The sequence below is a fragment of the Panthera tigris genome, chromosome D4 (assembly GCF_018350195.1).
Source record: "Panthera tigris isolate Pti1 chromosome D4, P.tigris_Pti1_mat1.1, whole genome shotgun sequence".
Taxonomy (NCBI): Eukaryota; Metazoa; Chordata; class Mammalia; order Carnivora; family Felidae; genus Panthera; species Panthera tigris.
The window spans coordinates 828,878-855,462 of NC_056672.1; the positions used below are offsets into that span (position 1 = coordinate 828,878).

At 52.9% G+C, this 26,585-nt stretch overlaps 1 protein-coding gene across 1 annotated transcript in view; it reads right to left on the reverse strand.

Annotated features, from left to right (window-relative positions):
• Positions 1-26,354, reverse strand: part of IPPK (inositol-pentakisphosphate 2-kinase) — a 48,396-nt gene extending 22,042 nt beyond the window's left edge. Inside the window, exons 1-8 of the mRNA XM_042963592.1 lie at positions 26,143-26,354; positions 19,661-19,708; positions 17,986-18,081; positions 15,150-15,216; positions 13,390-13,511; positions 12,210-12,299; positions 4,276-4,334; positions 3,792-3,864 (exon numbers count right to left, since the gene is read on the reverse strand). Coding sequence (XP_042819526.1) covers positions 3,792-3,864; positions 4,276-4,334; positions 12,210-12,299; positions 13,390-13,511; positions 15,150-15,216; positions 17,986-18,081; positions 19,661-19,708; positions 26,143-26,223 — 636 coding nt within the window. The 5' untranslated portion in view covers positions 26,224-26,354. The remainder of the gene's footprint in view (positions 1-3,791; positions 3,865-4,275; positions 4,335-12,209; positions 12,300-13,389; positions 13,512-15,149; positions 15,217-17,985; positions 18,082-19,660; positions 19,709-26,142) is intronic.
• Between the last annotated feature and the right edge of the window lie 231 nt (positions 26,355-26,585).

The window sequence follows — 26,585 nt, forward strand, 5'->3', positions numbered from 1 at the left end:
CACTTTCCCTTCAACAACACGGCAGGACTTCAGAGAGCCACGGAGAGGCCCCCAGTGGAGGCGGGACCTGCTCACACCAGACACGGTCCGCTGTCCCCGTCAACTGGTCAACTGCTTACCTACTGGGGCAAGACTCCGAGCCAGCACAGTGGGCCTCTCCTCCAGATCAGCACAGCCAGCCCCCTGATGCACCAAGTGTACTGAAAATCGAGTGCTTTAAAATGACACCTGCAGGGGCGCCTGGGTGGCTCAGTCGGTTAAGCGTCCGACTTGGGCTCAGGTCATGATCTCACAGTTTGTGAGTTCGAGCCCCGCGTCGGGCTCTGTGCTGACAGCTTAGAGCCTGGAGCCTGCTTCAAATTCTGTGTCTCCCTCTTTCTCTGCCCCTCCCCCGTTCATGCTCTCTCTCTCCTTCAAAAATAAATAAAAACATTAAAAAAAAATTTTTTTAATTTAAATGATACCTGCAGTTTTTGTTTTTTGTTTTTCCTATTGGAATCAGCCTCATAGTTTCTGGGGTTTGTTTTTGTTTTTTTTATCATTTCCTTCTATTTATTTTGTGGATCAGTCTTTTTAATTCTTTTTCTTTCTTTTTTCTTTTTTAATGTTTGTTTATTTTTGAGAGAGAGAGACAGACAGACAGACAGAACACAAGCAGGGAGGAGCAGAGAGAAGGAGACAGAATCCTTAAGTAGGCACCAGGCCTGTGAGATGTCAGCACAGAACCTGATGTGGGACTTGAACTCACAAACTGCAAGATCATGACCTGAGCTGAAGTTGGAGCTTAACCGACTGAGCCACCCGGACGTCCCTCCTTTCTTTTTCTTTGGAATCAGCTTTATAGTTTTCTGGTTTTTTACTCCCTTTCCTTTTCTTTTTTTGGGATCAGGGTTTTATTTTTTTCTCCTTTTTTCCTAGCTTACTTCAACAAACGAATCAAAGCACACCTATTTAAAGGTCCAAACACTCCTCCACTGCAAGCAAGGGGGAGCTCTGCAGAGCACTGACCAGTGGGAAAGAGCAGCCAAAGCACAAGAGCACAATGTATACAGCACACACTCCTGAACTGCAAAGCCCTGGACAGTGTATGACCCCTTTAATATAGCGGTACTCTCAGGTGCAGGAAACACAGCAAGCTTTTAAAACACGCAAAAACAGAAACTTAGCCAAATGAGAAGACGGAGGAATTCTCCCCTAAAGAAAGGTCAAGAAGAAATCACAACCAGGGACTTACTCAAAACGGATATAAGCAACATATCTGAACAAGAATTCAGAACAACAGTCATAAGACTACAAGCTGGGCTTGAAAGAAGCAAAGAAGACACCAGAGAAACTCTTGCTGCAGAAATCAAAGGCCTAAGACCTATTCCGGATGAAATAAAAAAATGCCATAACTGAGATGTAAAACAAACTAGATACATTGACAGTGAGGCTAGAAGAAGCAGGGGAGAGACCAGGTGAAATAGAAAATAAAAATAAAATCATGGAAAATGATGCAGGTGACAAAAGGAAATTACTAAATCACAAGGGGAGAATGAAAGAACTAAGTGATTCAATGAAGTGAAACAATATCCATATCACAGGAGTCCCACAAGAAGAGACAAGAAAAAGGGGCAGAAAGTTTATCTGAATAAATTATACCCGAGAACTTCCCTAATCTGGGGGTGGAAACAGGCATCCAAGTCCAAGAGGCACAGAGAACTCCCTTCAAAATCAACAGAAACGGTTCAACACCAAGATATATCATAGTGAAACTGGCAAAATACAAAGATAAAGAATTCTGAAAGCAGCTGGGGCAAATGGGCCTTAACCTACAAGGGTAGACACATAAGGGTAGCAGCAGACCTGTCCACTGAAACTTGGCAGGCCAGAAGGGACTGGCAGGAAATAGTCAATGTGCTGAATAGGAAAAATATGCAGCCAAGAACCCTTTATCCAGCAAGGCTGTCATTAGGAACAGAAGGAGAGATCAAGGCTTTCCCAGACAAACAAAAACTGAAGGAGTTCATGACCACTCCACCAGCCCTGCAGGAAATTTTAAGGGGAACTCTCTCAGTGGAGAAAAAGAAAGAAAAAAAAAAAAAGACCAAAGCAGCAAAGGCTACAAACGACCAGAGACTATCACCAGAAACACCAAATCTACAGATAACACGATGGCACTAAATTCGTATTATGCAGGGCCCAAATGTCCATCAACTGATGAATGGATATATACATACATACACACAGTGGAATACTATTTGGTGATCAAAAACAATGAAATCTTGCCATTTCCAATGAGGCAGATGGAGCTCGAAAGTGTTATGTTAAGCAAAGTAAGTCAGGCAGAAAATGACAAATATCTTATGATTTCACTCGTGGAATTTAAGGAACATAGCAGATGAACATAGGGGAAGGGAAGAAAAAATAAAAACAGAGGGAAACACACCATAAGACTCTTAAGGGGCGCCTGAGTGGCTCAGGTGGTTAAGCGTCAGACTTCGGCTCAGGTCATGATCTCACAGTTCATGAACTGAAGCCCCACATCAGGCTCTCTGCTGTCAGCTCAGAGCCTGCTTTGGGTCTTCTGTCTCCCTCTGTCTCTCAAAAATAAATAAACATTACAAAAAGAGAGAAACTCTTAAATACAGAGAGCAAACAGGGTTGCTGGAGGGGAGGTGGGTGGAGGATGGGCCGGGTGGGTGACCGGCATTGAGGAGGGCACTTGTGATGAGCACTGGGTGTCATATGTGAGTGATGAATCACTGGGATCTACTGAAACCAATGCTACACTGTATGTTAGCTAACTCAAATTTAAATAAATAAATTTTAAACAAACAAAAAAGAACTGATTGTGAAATCTGTCCTCTTTTTCTGGATTCAGGAAGGTGGAGGCAGACGGGGTGAACGCAGTTCACTGGGACCACATTTCTGAGCCAGATGGGAGAAAGCTCGTCACACAGGCTCCCCGCCCGCCCAAGCCCGCTGAGGGGCATCCAGTGCACAGAGCAGCACCATCCACGTGGAGCGGGACACAGAGGGCACAAGGCCGCCCACATACGACAGCCCTGCTTCTCCACACACATCCAGTGCTCGCGAGCCTGGACCCCCCTGGACTCTCGCACACGCATACCACCAATGAGGACATCCCCAGGGCTGGGGGCAGGATGAGGAGGAAGGGAGATGACAAGGAGGACCCGAGGGGGCACATTTCCAACACAGGCCACACTGAGCTCTCCTCCAGATCTGGGCCAGTCCTGCTCCCACCCCCTCCACGGAGGCCCCGACTCCCGCCAGCAGGCGACCCTGGGGCCTCAGGGAGCCTGCAAATGGCCGTGCCCGTGCTGATGGCGAGGGCTCCGTGTGCAGAAACCTTCCCCCACCCAGCCAGGATGCGGGGTGATGAGCCACAGGACTTTGAGAACTCACCGACTGACAAGATCTGGGAATTAGAAGTTCCCTGAATGATCCACGAGCAAAAGCACAGGTGTGGCCACCCCATCAGAGATGCACAGAGGTACCCCAGGGACACAGCCCAACGGAGTCAGGGCCATCCTCATCCAGGAACCAGAATTGGGCCCAAGGCCGCCCAGTGCTCGAGGAGCTAATGTCTCACACTCCAGGGGTCACAGGATGCCACACCTGTGGAACGAGGCTCGGAAAAAGGACCGCAGGACTTTGCCACGGCAGCCCCAGCCCAGACACCCTCACCTGCAAGGTCACAGAGGCGATGCGCCACGGGTTCACTCAACCCAGTTTGGACTCCCACTGGCCCCAGTGCTCAAGTGCCTGGAAACAGAAGCTACTCTTACCTTAAATATCTTTAAGTTGTTCTGAGCTTCCTGTAACAAGCTCTTCAAAGCAAAGTGCATTCTCTGTTTATTCCTACGACGAGAAGACACTACTGACAGGACTGCAAGCCGCCTGTGGCTCAGGGGCCCTGACTTGGGGCATGGGCCTGGGAGCGGCTGCCAGAAGCCTCAGGCTCTGTGGGTCCAGGAGCCACATTCCCCCAGCCTTCCTCAGGGAGGCTCCCCATCACTGCCCCCCGTGCCCACCCCACTCTCTAGCCCTTCCTGGTGGCAACATCTCCCCAGCCATCTCCTCCCAAAGGTCACCCCCTCGAGGAGGCAACTCTGACCCCGGACAAGAACCGGGAGCCCTGCCCAGCCCCCCGCCCCCACCGCCGCAGAGAACGCCCCCCCCCTGCCCACCCCACCCCACCCCTCACAGAACACACCCCACCACCACCCCCATGGAAGGTGACATAGGGACAAAGGAGAAGTGTTCTCTTACCCTGAGTAGAGATCGAGGGGGCAGTATTTACTTATCTGCTTCCACTTCCCGGTTGCCACCTGTTAAGAAAGCGCCAAGCGGTGTCAGCGACTGACGGGAGAGCTGAGGTGAGCACAAGGGTGCTGAAGGTCACCACCTCCAGGTGCCCGCCGGCACTAGTGGGGGCGGGGCCTGGCTCCAACCCCAGGAAACCCCAGCCCTCCGTGGGAGCAGGGCAGCTGGCAGCAAGCACCTTTCCAAAACGACAAACCAGTCTCACAAAACGGTCGGGCTCAATTCTGGCCATCGGATGAACAAATCTTTAAACTTGTAATATTCAGGAAGAGGAGGGTATGGCTAACAAGCAACTTCACGTTGTTGGGGAAAGGACAAATCGGCACAACCTTTTGAAAGTCAAGTCGCTGGTTTCCGTCAAATTTTAAATGTGGGTATCCCCGGACTTTGGCAAACCTATGAATGTCACCAGGTCGGGGACGTTCAGTGCAGCCTAACTGTAACAGCGAGGTCTGGAAACAACTTTGCAGTGCATCCGCTCTCACGGGCCAGCACACAGAAAGCCACTTGATACGTGAAGGAATGAGTAAATGACATCCAGCTAACAGAAGAGGTAAAGGTAAAAATCACCAACATTTATTCAAGGAAAAAAGCAATTCAGGTGAGTGGAAGTGATGTTACTTTACTTAAAAAGAAAAAAAGAAAAGAAAAAGAAGTGCATCCACAGGTAATATCCAGACACGCACTGGAAAAGCCTTGAAGGATACACAACAAATAAATCTCCAGGATGAAGAGAAAAAGGCAGAGCGACTGCATGTGCTGAGACCCCATATTTGCTTTATGAAGTACACACGTACACATGTGAGTGAGCACATGCTAGAACACGGGTGGGGAAGGCATCATCTCAGGCCCCCAGGATAGTACGTACATTGGTGTTGGCACAAGTGTGGAAGGATGTGCAAACTAACAACGTGGGTTACCTCCGGGAAATCGGGTGACCTAATTACTACAGTTCCTACCGTATCAGTTAAATGAACAAAGAAAAAAATAGCTCTTAAAAATGAACGGTGACAATGAACACCATCTCCCAAAGGGAGTGGCTCACATACCTTCTTTTCCCTAAGAGACTAGAAAGTTGTAACAACACAAAGAAAAGATGGGGTGAGTCAGCAAAAATGGTGGTGGTGAAGACCTCTGGAAATTCTCTCCTCCATAAGGGCAATGAGAAAACTGGCAAAAACTGTCAGAATCAAAACTTTCAGAACTATGAAAATTAACCAAAGGCTTGCAACAATCTAGGGAGCGTTTATTCAAGAAAAAATGGCCAAATCTAAGAACACTGAGCTTTGTGGCATTTTTTTTAACTTTTTTTTCAATGTTTATTTTTGACAGACAGAGACAGAGTGCGAGTGGGGGAGGAGCAGACAGAGAGGGAGACACAGAATCCAAAGCAGGCTCCAGGCTCTGAGCTGTCAGCACAGAGCCTGACGCGGGGCTCGAACTCACAGACTGTGAGATCATGACCTGAGCCGAAGTCGGCACCTAACCGACTGAGCCACCTAGGCGCCCCAGCTTTGTGGCATTTTTAGTGCTCTATTCCCAACCCTCTCTCCAGCTCCAAGGAAACCCTAAAAACCAACAACCCCAATCCTGGTGAAAAGGAAGTCTGGCAGCCACCAGGGGAGCTGAACGGGGCAGGAGTTTCTCCAAAGCCTCATGCCCAAAGAATGGTCGTTATATGACCCATCTCTGGGACTCCCATCTTCATTACCTCAGAGCCGAGCAGGTGCAGAAGGGGCGTCCTCCCAGGGGCATTTGTGAAGCACGGTTTCACTGCACAGCTACCTGAGAGAGTGGTAACAGTCATGGCAAACAATCAGGCTTAGCCTAATGCTAAAATGGAAAAGCTGAATAGTGAGATGTACACAGGGCTCTAGAAGGCCATGCGCAGGCTCTAGAAAGACCTTCAAAGGCCCTCGCTTTCTGTTGATCTAAGGCTCTGAGGAACTGAAGGCTGAGTACAGCTGCAACTGCCATGCTGAGTGGTGATGGCGGTCCCTGCGTGCGTGCGGAGCCCCTCGGCAAAGACTGCTTGGTTGCAGGCATTCAAGAAAATCTTAGTGCCGAAAGACCGTCAACCAAGAGCTCTTCATCTATTAAACTATCCTTTGGAATGAAGGAGCAATTCCGACACTGCCAGGCAAACAAGAACTGAAAAAAAAAAATTGTTGTTAGCTAACCTGCCCTACGAGAAATACTAAAGGGAACCCTTCAGGCTGAAATGAAAGGGCACTAAACAGTAACTTGAATCCACATGAAGAAATAAAGAGCACCAGTAAAGGAACTACACAGGCAGGTAAACAGAGAAGACCATGAATTTGTTTGTAACTTTTTTATCCCATCTCCTTGAAAGAATGTCCGCCACACGGTAGGAGGCAATCGGTAGGAGGCAATCGTCAGGAATCTGCAGTAACAAGCACGCTATGTACAAAGACTAACTTGTAAGGGGGAAGCCAACAAAGCCAGGAGGAGCAGAGCCTTCGTACACCAGTGAGATTAACTGGTATTAACTGAGCTAGACTGTTCAGCTTAAGGTGTTCAAGTAACGAGTGACAAGACAGAAAATTAACAACAAAACAGAAGACTTGAACCACACTATAAACCAACTAGACCTCACAAACATCTATAGGACACTCTACCCAACGACAGCAGAATACACATTCTCATCAAGCAAACATGGAACATTCCCAGGGAGACATGAAGTCATGCAAATGTTCTCCAGACTTGGTGGAATAAAATTAGAAATCAATAGCAAAAAAAAAAAAAAAAAATTGAGAAATTCACAAATACAAGAAATCTAAACACATTCCTAATCATCAATCAGTCAAAGAAGAAATCAACAGGAAAACCAGAAAATTGAGATAGAATGAAAATGCAACATACCAAAATTTATGGGAGGCAGAGAGCAGTGCTTACGTGGAAATTTATACTTGTAAACACCTATATGAAAAAGAAGAAAAATCCCAAATCAATAACCTAATTTTCTACGCAAACTAGAAAAATAAGGCCAACCTAAATCCAATGCAGACAGAAGGAAGGAAATAGTAAAGATGAGAGCAGAGACAGATGAAATGGAGAACAGGGAGAAAAATGAAGAAAGTGAACAAAACCAAAAGTTGTTTCTCTGAAAAGATCAACAATTACTATAATCCTTTCGCCGGATCAAGAAAAATGACTACAAACAGAAATAAAAGAAAGGATGTTACTTAACCTTGCAGAAATAAAAAAAGAATTTTAGAAGAATACTATGAACAAATCAGATGAAATGCACAAATTCTTAGAAACACACCACACCAAAATTGAGTCAGGAAGAAAGAGAATCTAAACAGAATAGTAAGAGTGGCACTAAATCAGCAACCAAAAATCTTCTGACAAAGGAAAACCCAGAACCAGATGGCTTCACTAGTGAATTCTAACCAAATGATTAAAGAATCAACACCAATACTGAAACTCTTACCAAAAACTAAAGAGTAAAGAGAAGGAAACACTTCCTAACTCATTCTATGAAGCCAGTTATCACCCTACCAAAACCAGACAAAACATCACCAGAAAAGAATACTTCAGGCCAATTATCTCTTAAGAAAAAATCCTCAACAAAAACTAACCTAATTTAGCAGCATATTAAAGGAATCATACACCTATAATGAAGTGAGATTTATCCCAGAAATACAAGGACGGTTCAGCATACGCAACCATAAGAGACCACATTAACAGAAAGAATAGCACACTTTCTGGTCTTCTCAGTTGACACAGGGCAAAATCTAACATTCTTTCATGATTCACAAAAAAAAGGGGGGGCAAAAAAACTCAAAAAGATCACCTATGGCCAACGCACAGAGAACATCACACTCAGTAGTGAAAAACTGAAAGCTTCTGCCTAAGATCAGGAACAAGATAAGGATGTCCACTCTTGTTTCTACATAAAATTGTACTGCAAATTCTAACCTGAGCAATTAGGGAAGAAAATCAAAGAGCACCCAGATTGCAAAGAATGAAGTAAAACTATCCTTATTTGCAGATGATCTAATCACACATACAGAAAACCCTGAGAAACCACCACCACTACCACCAAAAAAAAAACAAAAAACAAAAAACCAGAGCAAATAAACAAGTTCATCAAGGGTGACAGGATAAGGTATCAATATACAAAAAAACAACTGCATTTCTCCCCTCACGCCCATTAGAATGGCTACTATGAAACACAGACAAAAAGTGTTAGTGAGTGTGCGGGGAAAGTGGAACTCTTAGGTACCGTGGTAGGAATGGAAAATTGCACAGCCGCTGTAGACAGCAGCGTGGTGGTTCCGTGTAATTACAACCGGAACCACCACATGACCAAAAATTCTACTTCTGGATACACCCTCAAAAGAATTGAAAGCAGAATCTCCAAGAGAGATTTGCACACCCACGTTCACAGGAGCACTGTTCACAAGAGCCAAAAGGCAGAAGCAACCCAGTGTGTGTCACTAGAGGAATAGATTAAAGATGTGCCATATACATTCAAGGGACTATTATTCAGCCTTAAAAGGGAAGGAAATTCCGACATATTTCACAACATGGATGAACCTTGAGGACCTAAGTGAAATGAGTCAGTCACGAAAGAACAAATACTGTATATGATTCCACTTTCACGAAGTAGCCACAGCAGTGAAATTCAGAGACAGAAACTAGGACGACAGCTACTGGGAGCTGAGGAAAGGAAGAAGTGTGAGTGATTTAATGAGGACAGAGTTTCAGTTTGGGAAGATGAAAAAGTTCTGGAGACGACGGTGGTGACGGTCGCACAACAACGTACCTTAATGATTAAGATGGTAAATTTTATGTGTATCCTACTACAATTCAAAATATATATATATTTAAAAAACCAATTATATTTCTATGCAATAAACAACCTGAAAATGAAATTTAAAAAAAAAAAAACATTTACAACAGCATCCAAAATAATAAAACACTTAGGAATAAATTTAACAAAACAAGTATAAGGCTTACACGCTGAAAACTATGAAGTATCACTGCACGAAATTAAAGACCTAACCAAATGGAAAAACATCCCGTGTTCATAGAACATTAATACTGTTAAATCAAGGTGGCGATACCTCCCAAATTGATCTGCAATTCAATAGAATCCCTACAGAAACTCCCAGCTGGTTTATTTGAGGAAAGTAAGAAGCTAAAGGCATCTAAATTGGAGAAAAAAAACCCTCTCTTCACAGATGGCAAGATCCTATACATAGAAAATTCTAAAGAATCTGTAAGAAAGACACTCAGCAAAGTTGCTGGGTACAAGATCAACATACAAAGATTAGTTGTGCTTCTATACACCAGCAATAGACAATCTGAAAATGAAATTAAAGAAGCAATTCCATTTACGACCGTACTTAACAACATCCTAAAAGAATATCTAGAAGTAAATTTAACCAAAGTGGTAAAAGACTTGCACGCTGAAAGCTACAAAACATTGCTGGAAGAAATTCTGAAAGACCTAAGTAAGTGGAAAGACAACCTGTGTTTGCGGACTGTAAGTCTGAATGTTGCACTGCCCCAAGTGATCTACAGGTTCCTGCAATTTCTGTCAAAATTCCAATAGTCTTTTTTTGCAGAAATGAAAAATCCAATCCTCAAATTCAGATGCGACTCTAAGGAGTCCCAAAAAGCCAAAAATCTTGAAAGAGAAGAACAAAGCTGGAGGCCTTGGACTTCCTGATTTTAAAACTGACTACAGTGGAGAAACGGGAACCCTCTTGCACTGTTGGTGGGAATGCAAACTGGTGCAGCCACTCTGGAAAACAGTTGGAGTTTCCTCAAAAAATTAAAAATAGATCTACCCTATGACCCAGCAATAGCACTGCTAGGAATTTACCCAAAGGATACAGAAGTGCTGATGCACAGGGGCACTTGTACCCCAATGTTTATAGCAGCACTTTCAACAATAGCCAAATTATGGAAAGAGCCGAAATGTCCATCAACGGATGAACGGATAAAGAAATCGTGGTTTATATACACAACGGAATACTACTTGGCAATGAGAAAGAATGAAATCTGGCCTTTTGTAGCAATGTGGATGGAACTGGAGAGTGTTATGCTACGTGAAATAAGTCAGGCAGAGAAAGACAGATACCATATGTTTTCACTCATATGTGGATCCTGAGAAACTTAACAGAAGACCGGGGGGGAGGGGAAGGGGAGAAAAAGTTACAGAGAGGGAAGGAGGCAAACCGTAACAGACTCTTAAATACTGAGAACAAACTGAGGGTTGATGAGGGGTGGGGGAGAGAGGAAAGTGGGTGATGGGCATTGAGGAGGGCACCTCTTGGGATGAGCACTGGTTGTTGTATGGAAACCAATTTGACAATAAATTATATATAAAAAATAAAAACTAAAAACAAAAATAAAATCTTTAGCGGCACTTAAAAGAAAAAGAACTTAAGAAAACTGACTACAAAGCTAGAGAAAAAAAAAAGTGTGATAGTGGCAGAAGGACAGACATATAAGCCACTGGAACAAAACAGAGAGCCCAGAACTAAACCACCACATTTACAGCCAAAAGATCTTCAATAAGGAAGCCAAGACCATTCAGTGGAAAAAGGGCAGTCCTTTCAACAAATGGTGCTGGGAAAACTGGAATTAAATGCAAAAGAAAACTGGACGCTTACCTCACTCCATGTATAAAAATTAACATAAAATCGATCAAAACCTTAGAGCAAAAGCTTCGCGACCTGGAATTAGACAATGATTTGACTATGACACCAAAAGCACAGGCAACAAAGAGAAAACAACATATACTTTAGTGAAATCAAAAATTTTTGTACATCAGAGGATGTTATCAACAGAGTGTAAAGACAACCGACAGAATGGGAAAAGATACTTGCTGATCACATATCTGATAAAAAAATTAATATCCAAAATATATGCAGAACCCCTAAAACTCAACAACAAAAATTAACCTGATTCAAAAATGGGCAAAGGACTTGAACCAACGGATCTCAAAAGAAGACATACAAATGGCCAACAAGCACGTAAAAGATGTGCAACATCACTAGCCATTAGGGAGACGCAGGGGAAACCACAGTGAGGCACCGCTTCGTACCCCGAGGACTTCCTACAATCACAAGCAAGCACTGAAGATGTGCTGAGGATGTGGAGAAACTGGAACCTTCAGATGTTGCTGGTGGGAATACAAAATAGTGTGAGAGCCATGGGAAATAGCTCGACGTATGCTCGAAACGTTTGCTCCAGAAATTTCTCTCAGACCCAGCAATTCAACCCAGAAGAACTGAAAGCCGTGACTCAAACACGGACATGCACACGCACGTTCACAGCAGCCGAAGGGCAGAAACAACCCACATGACCATCAGGAGACGAATGATAAACGAGGCATCCCCAGACAGCGGAACAGCGTTCAACCGCGCCACAATGTGGACGAACCTCAAAACCGTGACACTCAGGGGAAGAAGCCAGTCACGGGAGGCCACCGGGTATGGGATTCCATCTACAGGAAATGTCCAGGGCACGTCCACAAGGGCAGGTGTTGGCCGGGGGATGGCGGGACAGGGGCCTTAGGGAGTCACTGCTAACGGGGACACGATTCTCTGTGAGCTCATGAAATTATTCTGGAATTCGAATAATGACGGCAGCACCATCATGCGAACTTACTAAAACCCACCGAACTATACACTTCACGTGGGTGAACTGAAGATATGTGAGCTATACCTCGATTTGAAACAAAGCGAACATGAACTACTTGCAAAAGAAAAAGTAAATCAGATCAGAAGTATCTGTTTTTTCACTCATCGGGTGACTCCGGGGGGGTCCCACCATGGGGCCAGCGCCCCCACCCGAGGCTCTGTGCACAGAGGCCGTGGGCCGGCCGCGCTTCTCACCTTGAGGTGCTGGTGCATGCAGTAACGGCACACTTTGTGCTTCACCTCGTGCGTAACGTCACCGGAGAAAGGAATAAACCCACATTTTGGCTGCAAAATAAACAAGTAAGGAAGAAAAAACTGTTTAGGGACAAATCACATACCTTTCAGGGGACAAGATAATGGAGGGTGATGCCCGGGAGAATCAGGTATCACATCCCCCAGAGTCGCTATTGTCCACGGCCCCGTGGGGAGCAGACACCTCCCTCATCACATCAACAGCTCTGCCGCCACAGAATCCGAGGCCAGAACCCTCACTGGGGAGGCCAGAGGTGCCTCAATCGCTGACCAGACGGACAAAGTATAACACACCGTGACACGAGGTGACAGCAATGCCTGGAGGAACGGGTCTGCCCCGGCTCCCACCCAGCAGAACCCTCGCTCCCTCCGCCCCAGCTCCCACCCAGCTCCTAACAGCGGAACCCTTGCTCCCTCGGACAAGACGGAGCGAACGGGAAGCCCCTCGGACAACTGGGAAGCTCCCAGGACATCTGCTGCAACACTGGCTGCCTTTCAAAACCACAGTTCCAGGGCAGGACTGTCAGGACTCAGTGTCGGGGCTCAGAAGGCTGGCTGTCATCTGAGACCCCGGGATGCTCACCCTCTGAAGGGACAAGCAGAGCAGCCAGGGTGAGCCCAAAGGCCCCGCCACAGAGGTTCAGAGGAAGGAGATAAAACGATGGCCTGGGACACCCGGGAGGCTTCCCTAGGGACACGTGGGCACACTGGGCAGCAGAGATGAAGCCAGGGCCTGGCCCTTCTCCAGGGGTCACGGCCCTCTGCTGGGCGCACAGACCAGGGCTCTGAAAGTCACGCAGGCTTCTGCGCCTCTTCCTTCTGGTGGCCACCGGCCAGGGCCTGCCCCCGGCTGCCTCCATGTCCCAGCAGCAGGCACGGGCCCACATCTGAAGGCCTGGCCAGCGGGGAGAACCGGAGCAGCAAGGCACAGGTGACAGACGTCAGGAGCGGGACGCAAGCCGAATGCACGGAGTTGGGGGTTGGGAAGAGGCCACGAGGCCCGGGGGGGGTGACCTCAGGAGCTTCTGTCGCAAAGCACGCCCCAGGCAGGCGGCCCGCACATTTACAACCTGGACCCCTGTTCCCTCCCCTCCCCGACCAGCTCCCCTGGATAAAAGTTCACCTTGATCTCTACACACAGAATCGGCCGGTGCTCAACAAAACGGTAAGTCTGAAGTCGGGCTAAATTGGGAAGGCACAACGCGTAGCCACTGAGGGTGTCCAGGTCCTTGTCACAGCGGGATTCTGAAAGACAGAGCCGGGAAAAGACCGGAGGATCGGCACAGAATAGAGGAGACAGCCCATAGCGACTCGGTGGACTCCTGGGAGGAGGGGCCGGCCCTGCCCGAGAGAGGCCTTGGCCTCGGACTCCTGGGAGGCCCTCGAAGCTTCATGCCATCCTGCCTGAGGAGTGCCCGTGCTTATCTGGGACTCCACCTCTAGGCTGGTGCCACTCCTCCGGTGCGTGGTCACACCTTGTTGCCAGGAGAAACGGGCACTGTGCACCCAAGTCGCACAAGCAGGACGCCTGGGAGTTCGCTCTGGGTCTCTCAGATGGCCGTCTGGGTGTGACGAGTCCCTCAGTGCGTGAAGCCGTAGCCATGAGGACAACAGGGAGCTCCAGGTCCTTCTGGCGAATCATCGGACCCGGGGTTGTCCTGGGGACCCCGAAGGTGCAAGCATCCTCAGAGGTAGGGGTGGTCTTGGGGACCACCCCATCTCTGCGACTCCCCCTTCCTTGCACGACCAGTCCTTCGGGGCCCTCCAACACCCCCACTTCCTCAGCGCCAACCGCACCACACGCCTCCGGACCCCAGGGGGCGTCAGCTTTCCTCTGTTCACATCAGGAGGCCAGTTTCAAGTCGCCCTTACGACGAGGACCAGTACTTAGGACTGTCTGGTAGGACCAGTTTAATTGGTAATTAAAATGATGACGTAGAGCCTTAGGGCAAGCGTCAGACCACCCTTGCCTAAAGGAGAGCAGCCGAGGGCGCCTGCGCGACTCAGTCGTTAAGCACCTGACTTCGGCTCAGGCATGAACTCACGGTTCATGAGTTCGAGCCCTGCATCAGGTGAACACGAGCCCTGGTGGAGCCCCACTTCTCTCCCCCCCCCCCCCCCCCCCCCACTCACTTGCGCCGTCTCTCTCTCTCTCTCTCTCTCAAAAAAAGTAAGAGAATAAAAAAATAAAGGAGAGCAGCCAAAACCCAGTCCTGGCTCTGGGGCGGCTTCCCCTCGGCAGCCCTTTCCACACTGGGGTCCTGCTCTTCACAGCGCCCCAAAGCAGGGGCTCCCGCGCACAACCTCCGCGTCTGCTTTCTCTTTCCTAACCCCAGGATGGGAGGCGGGCCTCCGGCACACCTGAACCGCTTGTTCCAGGAGGGGGCAGGACCGGCCTCAACACCGGGGACGTCACCCCTGGTCTCTGCCTGGAAGGAAGAGCTCTGACGGGGCTACTGTCGCCACCACCGCGAGCAAGAGCGGGAAGGCGCGGGAAGGCGCGGGAGGCCGCGGGGAGAGGCCGTCGCCCACGGAGACGCACGTCTGTGCGCTTCCCGCAGGGAATAAGCGGGCACGTGGATTCTAGCGGCCGGGAGCAGGCCCTCCCACGGGCCCTGCAGCCACCCTCCCTGCCTGGAGTCCCTCCTCTTCCTCCCGCTCCTCTTCTCCCAGGTGCGCTTCCCGGGTCGCACACTGTCTGCGACCACCGAGCGTCTGGTGCCCAGAATCGTCTTCATGAGCTCGTAGGACTCCTACCCGAGGGTGGCGTTTCTGGCAACAGAGCTGCTGAAAACAACATCTACCCGACACAAGTCACAGGTCAAACTCTTCTCAAATGGAATATTTAAGTTACCAACAAAATGTAGAAGCCGGAACGCTTACCTGGTCTTTCAGACTGTATCTTTAAACAAAGCTGTTTCACGAAATCTAAAGGCAGCTGAACCACCTCCTGTGAGAACAAATACAACATACTCAGTGCACCGCACGACAGTGGGAATGGACCTAGTGCCGCAGAACCGCACACGCTCAAAAACAGTTAAAATGGCACATCTCATGCTACGAACACTTTATCACATTGAAAAACCATTCAGTATGCAGATTCAGGAATAAAAGCTGCTCTATTATTTAAAGGACACGACCAGATGAAAGAGACGCGACAGGCCAGCCTCAGAGCACTAGCTTCCACAGTGGGCGAGCCACCCCGGCCACCGTGACCGGGAACCGAGGGGGGTGTGCTCACCCGCTGGGAGAAGCCATCGGAGCCCCCGGGAGCTCGGGGAACAGCCAGGGGAGCGCGGGGAACAGCAGATGTAGCAGTCCAGGCCCCCACGTGGAACTACATTTCTTTACACAACTTTGAAGCCCCAATTTTATAACGAACTCTATCTTGGGCACCCTGAACTCTTGGCTACATTTTACCAACCCTTGATTCAAACTCCTGGATCAGCGTGAACCACGTCATCCTGCCTGACGGACGGACAGATGGATGGCAGGTGGCCAGCACCTGCACAAAGCACTAACTTAAGAAGAACTGCGGTTAAGACCACACAATTCCTCTCCCGGAAGTCTAAGTTGGAAGACGTGGCCACGCCAGGTTCCCCGTTGATGGGCTTCTGCCCTCGAAGGAATGCAGGGACGGCTGCAGGGATGGACAAAGAGGAAGAGGCAGGGTGGGGAAGGCGGCTGGCAGAGAAGCAACTTGTCCAGTCTTCCAGAAGCTTCCCCAGGAGAACAGCATCCCCTCACTAACCATGTGGCCAATGCTTCCATCACATCACGTTCAAATGCAAGTTGAGGCCGCCCTAGTGGCACTCACTTTGGGAAGACCAGGCCCACAAAAGCAAGACAACACTTTAAATTCCATCAGCATCTCAACCATCCATGGTACCGAGGACGCAAACCCCTGAAGGCACAAGGGGAACAGCCTCGTCCCTGTTTCCCAACCTCCAGCTCCTGTGGAGACAGGCCCAGACCAGTCCCCAGACCAGCCCCTGTCCACACGCAGGCTGATGACCGGAGTCAGCAGTCCCACGTACCCACGCCAGTGACTGGTGTCAGTGGTCCCGCCCACACACACACACACACACCGGAGACCGGTGTCAGTGGGCCTATCTACACACACGCTGGTGTCGCCTGACGGTGGCCTCATGCAGCCCGTCCTGTGCGGACCCCAGCTCCAAGGGAGAAAAAGCAGGCTGTGTCTCACTCTGGCAGGGTCTCCAGGCAGAGGAGGTATGCAAGCGGGATGGATGCTCCCAGGATGTGACCCTGTGGGCTCACACTCTCCCAAAGGCCCGTCCACTGTGTGCAGACAGAAGCAAACGGGGAGACAGAGCACCGCGTGAGCCCCGATGCTGTTCCTACCTACCAGGCCGCTGTCGGCTGGGACCCTGAGCTGCCACCGCCCTCACTGCTGACCCTGCCTGGGAGAAAACGTCCAGAGCTCCCCCAAGAGCTGCAGGACAGAGAAATGCCCCGTCCTCAAGAAGAAAGCTGGCAGTCAGCACACCCACGTTCACTCAGAGACCGTCCAGGCCGCTCACAGACGCAGGGCTCTCACAGCCACGGGCTTCAGGCTTTCACAATTCAACTGGACAGCCGGGGACCTCAGCAGGGGCGGTCCCAGCCCCGGGACCTCTTGCCCCTTTGTGGCCCCACGCTGCCCGGGGACGCCCCTGGAGGCCAGCAGGAAGCTGTGAAAAGGACAGGTCATCTCTCAGATCATGAGCCTGGGAAGCCAGGGCCAGGTCAGAGCAACACTCAGAGCCCTTCAGTGAGCCCACATCAGGAGGTGCTGAGGCCCCCAGCCAGCAGCCGGCTCCGCGGTGGCGTCAGCCTGGAAGGGGGTCCACAGCCCTGACGGACCCCCAGCAGCACCGACAACACGTCCCAAGCTGTCAGGGGACCCACTTAGAGGACGTTGTGCCTTAAGTCTACTCGGTCAGGCAACCCTTACACTTCAGCTTCCCCTCTACCTCCTCGGTGCCGGCTTCTCAGGATGAGCTCAAGCCACAGTATTTGCAAACAGAGGCCGCACTCTCAGCTCCGAACCACAGGGCTCCTGTCGGTTCAGGGCCCTGCTCTCCGAGAAGCCCGTGATACGTGAGGATGGCCGCCCCCAGGCAGGGGACGGACGCCACCTGCTGAGGGCCGCCAGGACGCAGGGCCGCCGTGGCTGCCTCAGTGCCCCCTCCTGCGTGTCCCAACATGACTTCGTCTGTAACAGGCACCCCTTGGCAAGAAGCAGCAGCAAGAGCCAGCAACACAGACCACCCAAGGGCAGTGGGAGGCCATCATGCCACACGGGCCTCAGCCAGGCTTTCCCAAGAGGCAGGTCACACACATCCCCAGCGTGGGGGCCCCACTCCTCCCCAACTCACTTGAGGGACCACCAGCAGCAGAGGGCTCAGCGATGCTTCTGGATCTCTCTCGAGACCCTCACCAAGCTGGAGCCCCCCGTGACAGCAGGGTGGCAGGGACCAGGGGTCCCAGCAAATGGGGACCTCACGCGGTCTCTCTGAACCTCAGGCTGGTCGTCTAGAAGATGGGAACACTACCTGCTCTGTGCTCACACACAGCACAGAAGAAAAGCACTGGGAAAGCAGACCACAGGGCTGTCCGGAAGCACAAAGGTCCAGACTACACTTGAGAAGCTGGTGTTACGGACACAGAGCGTGTGAACGCAGACTTCGTGACCGTGTACGTGAAAGTCACTTACCCCACAGTGGACGTAGTTCTCCCCCAAAAACTCTTTCATGACATTTTTGCTGAAGTCCACTATGTTCTGTAGGTGCTGAAATATCTCTTCTGAGGCCTGTAATGGACAAGCACAGGGGAGCCTCAATGACCGGGGCCTCCGAGGGAGCAAACAGCACCACGCACACGCCAGGCGCCCTGGCTCAGGAGGAAGGCGAGCCTCGCCGGTGACCACCGGACCCCCCAGAGCTCCCGTCCCACAGCCCCACAGACTCCACACCATCCACCCAAGAACCACGTCTGTCCCTCGCCCTCCTCCCACCCGGGACCCCTGTGGATCCCACCAGCGGCCCAGGTGCGCCCTCTGAGGAACACAACTTTGAAAATCTGTCACGGCCAAAAATCACCGGGTGTTTACATTTCGGTCCTCGGCATCTAAATGTAGATAGAGTAAGTACGTCCTCCCCAGCCAGAGGCTCGTGACGCGCCCGCAGGCTGTGAGGTTTGGGGGAGAACAGGTTTCCGACCCAAGGCAGCAAGTCCGAGGTGGACGGCAGGGTCCTGGCAGGGGGCCGGGAGGCGGCCGGGGCTCTGGGAAGCTTCTGGACGGAGCTGCCACGGCCTGCAGCGGACCACACGCGACAAAGAGCCGCGGGCCCTCGGGGTGGCACCCTACAGCTGCAGCCACAGAGCTCCCGACAGAAAGCTCTTCTTGTCAGGACTGTCACGCACAGCTCTCCACCCTAACGTGACTGGTGCCACGTCGTACCGCTCAGAAAATAAAGGCAAACTGTTGCCTTCAGAGACGCTGCCTCGGTGAGTCTGAGCGGGGAAAGCGGAGGGAGGCATCCAGAGAATGCTGGCCTTTCCACAAGCTTCGGGCGCCTCAGGGGTGGCGGGCGGGGGAGGAGGCTGCCTGGAGAACGTTCTAGCTTCCACTCAGATCTGCTTGGATCCCACAGGAACAGACCACCATGTGTTCTGCTTGCAGCAGCGGAGGCAGGAAAACGCCCTCCTGCCTGGGGCCGCCTTCCTCCACACAGACCACGCCGTCCCTAGGCCCCGGGCAGCCCCGGCTCTCCCCCTCGGTCCCCTTCTCTTCTGCGAGGCCAACCTCACTTCCACAGCCGTCCACCCCACCTCCCCGGACTCTTCCTGCCCCAGACGAGCACGGACTCTGCGCTCCCGCTCCCCCCGCCACCCGCGTGGACGGGATCCCCCGACAGGCACAGCTGCTCCCCCGCTGGAGGGGGACACTCGCTGCTACTGGGGGCGGCGGGCAGGCGACAGAGCAGCACCAGCTTCCCTCGGCCCAGATGACTCGGCGAACGGAAACCTGGCGCTCCACCTGAATGGCCTGTCGTGACTTGTCACGCTGCCTGCGGGCATCACCAACTCCGCTTTCGTGGCTACACTCCCAAAGATGGGGAGATGCAGCCAGCGGAGTGGCAAAGCCGAGCCCTGGCCCTGGGTGTCCCAGCTCAGCACCCAGGGCCCTCCCAGGGCACCCATGGTGACCCGGGCAGGTCAAGACGCTGGCCGTGAGGGAACTGGGGACACCCCCACTTTCTGCACCGAGAGCCTGTGTCACATTTAGATTTCTACAGTTAGCACTAATACTTCCACGTCAGAAAAAAAATTCAGTGTTTTCTTAATGAACTGTTTTAACGACTGGGTGGCAAACCCACCAATCTTACCTTCTTCCTGTTTGGAGGAAACTTCAGGAAACGCAGCACCACACAACGCTATCGGAAATAAAACAAAGTTTGGTCAGTGCCCACCCGAAGCCTGGGGTCGGGGGATGGCTGTGGGGAAGGGGCTGGAGGCCCCGTGCCCCCGGGGAGGCAGGAAGGGAGCCGGCACTGGGTCACAGGGCAGGCAAGAAAACCTGGCTCCCCCGGGCCAGCCAGCTCACCCCCAGGAATTAATCTTATAAAAGTAACTAGGGTGCAGAGAAGATTCTAGCTACTGCGTGCGAAAGGATGACGTATAGTTCCAAATAAAAGGGAAACGACCCACCCGGCCAACAACAGTGACGAGGCTAAACACAGCAGGAGGCCTTCCAGACGGTGGGACGAGGTGCTGCAGTCTATGGGAGACGGAGGTCCCTGCTCACAGACACACGTGCGGCCACCACCCACTCGGAAACGGGAAAGGTTACAGGACAGGCCTTATAAAGGAACCCAGTTTTATAAACATGTTCGTACACGTCTGTGTAAACAAACACGGGTAAGAGGGGATGTATGGGTACCGTTCCACCCGTGTCAAGTTCAGAAGCGAGTAAGACCAAGATCTGGTGAACGTGCCTCAGGCGGGTGGGACTGTTCCTGAAAAACATTCCAGTAGGGGCTGGTCATGGGATTACGGGTCCATGTGCTTTGTGATATGTAGCTACATACACACCGACGACTGAAGCACTTTTCTAGAGGATTGCTACCCTTCATTTTTGAAAGTTTATAAAATATTTTATTATGATTTACTTATTCTTTGAGAGAGAAAGAGACAAGGCACGCACATGCACCTGCGGGGGAAGGCCAGAGGGAGGGAGAGAAAGAATCCCAAGCGGGTTCCAAGCTCTGGAAGGAGTCCGACACGGGACTCAATCCCACAACCCTGGGATCATGACCTGGGCCGAGATCAGGAGTCGGACACTTAACCAACTGAGCCACCCAGGAGCCCCACAAAATAAAAGTTTTTAAACAAAGTATATGCACACTCAGCTTGTATGAAAAAGTCCAGAAGGACTCAACACTGGTGACAGTGTCTCCAGGGAGCAACAAGTGGACAATGTCTTAACGTCAAGGACCAAGCACCGGGAAAAAGGAGAGAAAGGGACGGGCTGCGGAGCCGAGGGCCACACCATTCACATCCTTGAGGACACCACGTTGAGAGTCCAGGATCTTCGCAAGCTGAAAATCAAGCCAACAAACAGAGGAGTGACACACGCACACTCAACCACCTCAAAGCCCAAAGTGAAGGCCACCACTTGTCACAAACGGAGGACAAATACTGGCTGCTTCGAAGGCCCCAGGTGGGGCGGAGCAAACGGCCTGGGAGACACGCCTGGGGCCCTGAGAACCCATCTCGGCCATCCCAACGCTGGACGGCCAGCCCAGCACAGGTGCGGGGACTCTGGCTGCCCAAGGGGCCTACAGCCTCGAGCGCAGGGTGAAGGTTTTCCACGTATTTGTGCCGTAAAGTTGAGTGAGAAAGCAGGAAACGAGACAGACACAAAGGACTCTTCAACCGGTAAAAGCACATCATGGAAGGAAGTACACCAAAGTGGTTAACAAAAATTATTTTCTGAGTGGGAAAATTCTGGATGTTTTTCACCTTCTTCCCTCCGGTATTCTGTATTTTATGGGGCAGTAACTGGTATCGGATAAGAATCAAAGACCACAAAAAACAACGCACCACGAGGGACAGCTGCCCTCGTGAGGCCCGAGGGAGGGAGGCTGCAGGTGGGATCAAGGCAGGTGACACCAAGGACGGGCCCAGGCCGGGTCTTCCACCGGGGAGAGGAGGTGGCCCAGGACAGGCCAAGAAGAGCAGACAACTTCTAAGGGAAGGAGCAAGAAACACCACAACGGGAAGACTTGCCCTTCGGGGGGCCGCCCCAGCTGCCGCTGCTGGTGACATCCCCAGCCCCCAGGGTGCCGAGGGGATGAGAGCCAGGACAGGTGCTGGGCTGACAGCCTCGCAGAGTGGATGGCACCGAGACACGTCACCGAGGGGAACCAGGATGCCACGGGGAGGCCAGACGGGAAGGACACACGGGGACAGAAGGGGCCTGCACCGGGCAGGACGCTTTCCCTGCCAGGCTTGGGCTGCCTCTTCTGGACCCACAGATGCCACAGCACTGATGTGGTGGCGGAGGTGTGAGCCCAGCTGACACCTGGGGGCACACCTGGGGGGCTGCGATGGAAGGGGTGCTCAGGTGACCTCTGTGAAGATGCAAAGGCCGACAGCCCGAAGAGAAGCGGAGGACTGGTAAGGCAAACCCCAGCTGCACGGGACACACAGTGAGGGTGTCACACAGAAGCGCTAGCAAGTCCGTGGGTGGCCTTCAAGGCCCCGGACCCTCCAAGGCCACATGAGCACGGAGCAGGTGTGCAAACACACACAGCCAGCATGACCCCGTACTACAGACTGACCCTTCTGCAGGTGACACAGAAACCTTCCTGCTCAGCAGGGCAGCTGCTGTCCTGACTAGGAGGAGGAAGCGGGCACAGGCATGGGCGGGAAGCCACCAGGCCCCCGGGGGGAGACCAGGCCTAGACCACACACACCCGTGCCCCCCAGGCAGAGCGCAGCTCACCAAGGTCGGGGCTGGCAACCACCAAAGGGAATACCATTTGGAAATGACAAATCCTAACCATCTGACTGCAGGTGACCTTGGGAATAACCACAGACAAGGCCCCACGCAGGGCTCTCTGACGAGGCCTCACCTGGCCGAACGTCAACCTGAACAGATACCATTAAAATTCCAAATAATGTTACTTGTTAAAAAAAAAAAATACTAGAGGCAAAAACTTCAGACTCTTTGAACTGGATTCAGCAGAAAATGACAGGGGAGTGGCCCGGGACTTGGGAATGTGTCCCATTCAAAAGAGAGAGAGAGAGAGAGAAAGAGGAAGAGAGAAAGACAGAAAACCAGAACAACTCTCACCTGCCTGCACACTCCCCATTAGGAAGGGTGACACACAAACCAGAAACCCTGAACATGAGGCGAGAAGACAATCAGATGCCCTGACTGCTGGGACCTCACATCCTCAGGACCCGGATGGACCCGGACAGACGCCCAGGACCTCAAAACTATCACAGAGACAGAGGATCCACCACCGTCTGGTCTCAGAAAGGCCGGGACACCTCAGGAGGCAGAAACGAGCGCTTCCCTCGTACTTCCGTAGGAGACCCTCGCTGGCAGGTCTCTGGCATCACCTCTGTCCACGGAGGAACACATTCCCACAGCTGAGTGTGATGACCCCAAGGCGAGGGACCTGGAGGGCAGCTCACTCCCACCACCGGAGACACTCCAGAGAGGAGTGACGAACCAGACTCTCAGCGACCCACCCGGGACAGCGCAGAGCCAAAGCCCCTGACGAGGTCAGGACAGTGAGTGCGGACAGAAATCCCGGCAGCACGCAGGAAAGCAGCTACAGGCTTCACCACAGCTCCCCGCGAGCAGAAGCGCAGCCACTGGGACAATGACGGCGTCCCTGGGCTACAGCAGTAAAGTGCACGCCCACCGGGGAGCCGCCCTTGCCCAGCACCCCGCCCGTAGGGTGGGTGCCTGGAGTCCCACCGGGCAGTCCGCACCCTTGGAGCGGCTGGCGGTGGGGGGGTTTCCACGCCCGGGTGGCCACCGCACAGCTGGACCCGGGGGCGCTGAGCACCAGGCGGAGGGGGCAGACAGCGGGCACCTGGCCCGCTGTGGCGTGGGAGGAGTGATGGGGAAGCTGAGGGCGCCCTGTCTGGAGCTGGCCTACCCTCAGGTCTCCTGCGGCCCAGCCCAAGCGTGTCCCGGTGCCACCGCCCCCCGGCGGCCCACACTCCTCCTCCACGCCCAGGCCACAGTCTACGAGTGCCACACTCCCCCAGCCCTCCCAGCCTGGTAGGCTGTCACCCCACGGGCCTTGGAACTGGCCACCTGAAGGCGCCATGTGTCCTGATGCTGCAGAGGGAAGACGGCCTTGCCACTTGCTGAGGACTTACAGCTCTGCACGTCGACGACGCTCTCCAGAGAAGGAGGGAGAGAAGGCTCTCCCCACCTGGGAGAGCCCCAGCAAGGCCGCCCTCTCCCTTGGGATGAACAAGGTGGAGTCTGGGGAGCAGGAACACATGTTCACCCTCACAGCACATGCACCCTCTCCTAGGGCACAGCAGGGCTCTGTCCTCCTTCCCAGGCCAAGCACAAAGGCCTCCCCACATCCAAGAGGCAGTCAGAACCCTCACTTGGCCGAAACGACGTTCTCCCACAAGACCACTTGTGGTGATAACTGAGGAACACCAAGCGAGCAGAAATGAGCACAGAACAAATTTAGATTTAAAATAAAGCAGGCGGGGGGGGGGGGGGGGGGGGGCTCCTGGGCAGCTCTGTCAGTTAAGCATCCAACTCTTGGTTTCAGCTTAGGTCATGACCATGAAGTTTATGAGTTCGAGCCCCAAGACTGGCTCTGCACTGACAGCGAGCCGGCTTGGGACTCTCTCCCTTATCCTGCCGGCCACCTCCCCCCACCCCTCCCCAGGCGCACTCACTCTCAAAATAAATAAACTTTAAAATAAAAAAATAGATAAAGCGTGAAAAGCACAGGTCCAGGGTAGCCTGGTGACTGAGTTGAAAAGGGAAAGGAAACAGAAACACAAGCCCTAAGAGCCAGAGCTATGCGGTGAGGGAGGGGCCCAGCTACCCTGCAGGGTAGTCCTCGGAGGCCAGCGATCTCCCGGCCTGATGTACTTTTACTCCAGATCCAGAACTTGCTCCTTCACCTGACACACCTTCTGAAACTCGGTCCCTTAGCCCCACTCTAAACGAAGCCTTAGCCTTACATAACATGAAGATACACGACTCGTCCCACTAAGGAATTGGAAGACGGGTGTTTGTTCTGTGAAATGATTCAGGGGTCACTACAATAACCTGACAACAAAAGAGACTTGTGTGGGAATATCCAGGCTTCACCCACCCAGGAACCACCAGGGGCCCAGCGGACCCCACAAAGAACAGCTTTGGGTTAGGCCTCACCCCCATTCATCGAAGATCTTGAGCAAAGCCTGCAGTCTCGGTTCTTCTGCTCCCCTCGCTGTGCCAGGGGTGACAAAATGCAAAGGCAGAACAGGGGCCACCTGCGTGGCCACAGCTTGCCCTACAGCTGACCCAGCACACCCAGCGCAGAAACAACTGAGCAGGCAACCCCCAAAGCCCGCACCAGCCTGTAGGAGCTGCTGGACTGGGTCAGGGCTCTACCCCCAGTCCAAAGGGAATGACAGTTTTCACTTGCCAGGCATGACTCGCCCAGCTCCTGCTCACCTCATCCTGTACCAACCCCACGACAGGGGTTTTGTTACTAGTTCCGCTCTCCAAATGCAGAAAGGCAGTCTGGGCCAGGCAGCGGTAGAACTGGGACTGTGCCCAGCTCTGCGTGACTCCAATTCCCAAGCTCTTAACACCTCCCCCACCCACCAGCCCGGGCCCGGCCCCCGCCCCCGCCTGGCGCCTGGCGCCCGGCGCAACACCTAGGGCCCCTCCCCTGCCCACCACATTCCAGCCTGGTTGTATCAGCAGAACGTCAGGGAGATCTGGGGCTTCACACAAATCCACAAGCTTCTCTTCCTGGATTCACCTTCTTGGGAGTCCTTATTGGACTTTCTGAAAGCCCTCACCGAATTAAGAAAAACAACCCCTTTAAATCCTAGAAGATTTTGGAGAAGAACCTGTGGGCAATACTCCATTATTATTGGCGGCAGCAGCGGCGGGGCAATTCCCTGCGTCTTGAAGGATAAACTCCCTCCGTGCTGGGGGAGAGCACCATCCCGGGCACTTGCCTTCTTCAACCTCTAGAGCTGCGGGGACTCCCATCCCGGCTCCCGCTACCCCCGCGGCTGGGCAGTCGGAGGTGGCACCGCCTGGGGCTGGGGCGAGAGGTGCTACGAGGACGTGGCACTGACCTGGGGGGGGGGGGGGAAGGGGGAGGGGAGCGCTGGGGGCGAGAAACGCACCGAGCAGGACGGGGGTTGCAGTGTTGCTGGGGGGACGCGGAACTACCCAGGGCGGAGGAGGGGGCCCCAGGGGGTCGTGGACCCGAACCCTGGGGGAGTGGGGAGTGTTGCTGGGGGTACGCGGAACTACCCGGGGCAACGAAGGGGGCGCCAGGGGGGTCGTGGACCCGACCCTGGGGGTGGGGAGTGTTGCTGAAGAGATGCAGAACTACCCAGGGAGGGGTAGGGGGTACTAGGGGATCTTGGGCCCGACCCTGGGGTGGGGGTGGGGGGGTGTCAAGGATCCGGATCCGACGGGGGGAGGGGGAGTGTTGCTAGGGGGACGCGGAATTACCCGGGGCGGGGGAGGGGGTGCCAGAGGGTCGTGGACCCGACCCTGGGTAGGGGATTGCTGCTGGGGAGATGCGGAACTACCCCAGGGCGGCGCGATGGCCCGGGACCGCGCCGACCTTCCGCCGCTCACCTGCGCGTGGGCCACCACCAGGCTCTTGTTGCCTTCCCCGTGGTACCCCCATTCATTCTCGTCCATCTTCCCCTCGTCCATCCCCCGGTGCGGCCCTGGCGCCTCACGCGGCCGCGAGCTGGAAACCGCCGGTCCGCCTGGGCAGCAGCCGCCGCCGTCGGGGGGAGGAGCGCCTGTCAGCCACGGCCTCCCCTCGACCCCGCGGCCCCGACTTCCAGGCTCATAGTCGCCGGAAGCCACGCCCACGGTGGCTGCCATGGCCAAGCCGGGCAACTTCCGGGTTTACGCCCGCTTCCCCTCCATTGACCACTACGGTGGATAGGCAGGAGGCCATCTTGGATGCTGGCACATGACTCACTTCCGGAGCGCGGATTTTAGAACAGGAAAGGAGGTTTCCGCCCCGGGCGCCGGAAGTGAGGCAAGCGGGAGGAGCCGGCGGCTCC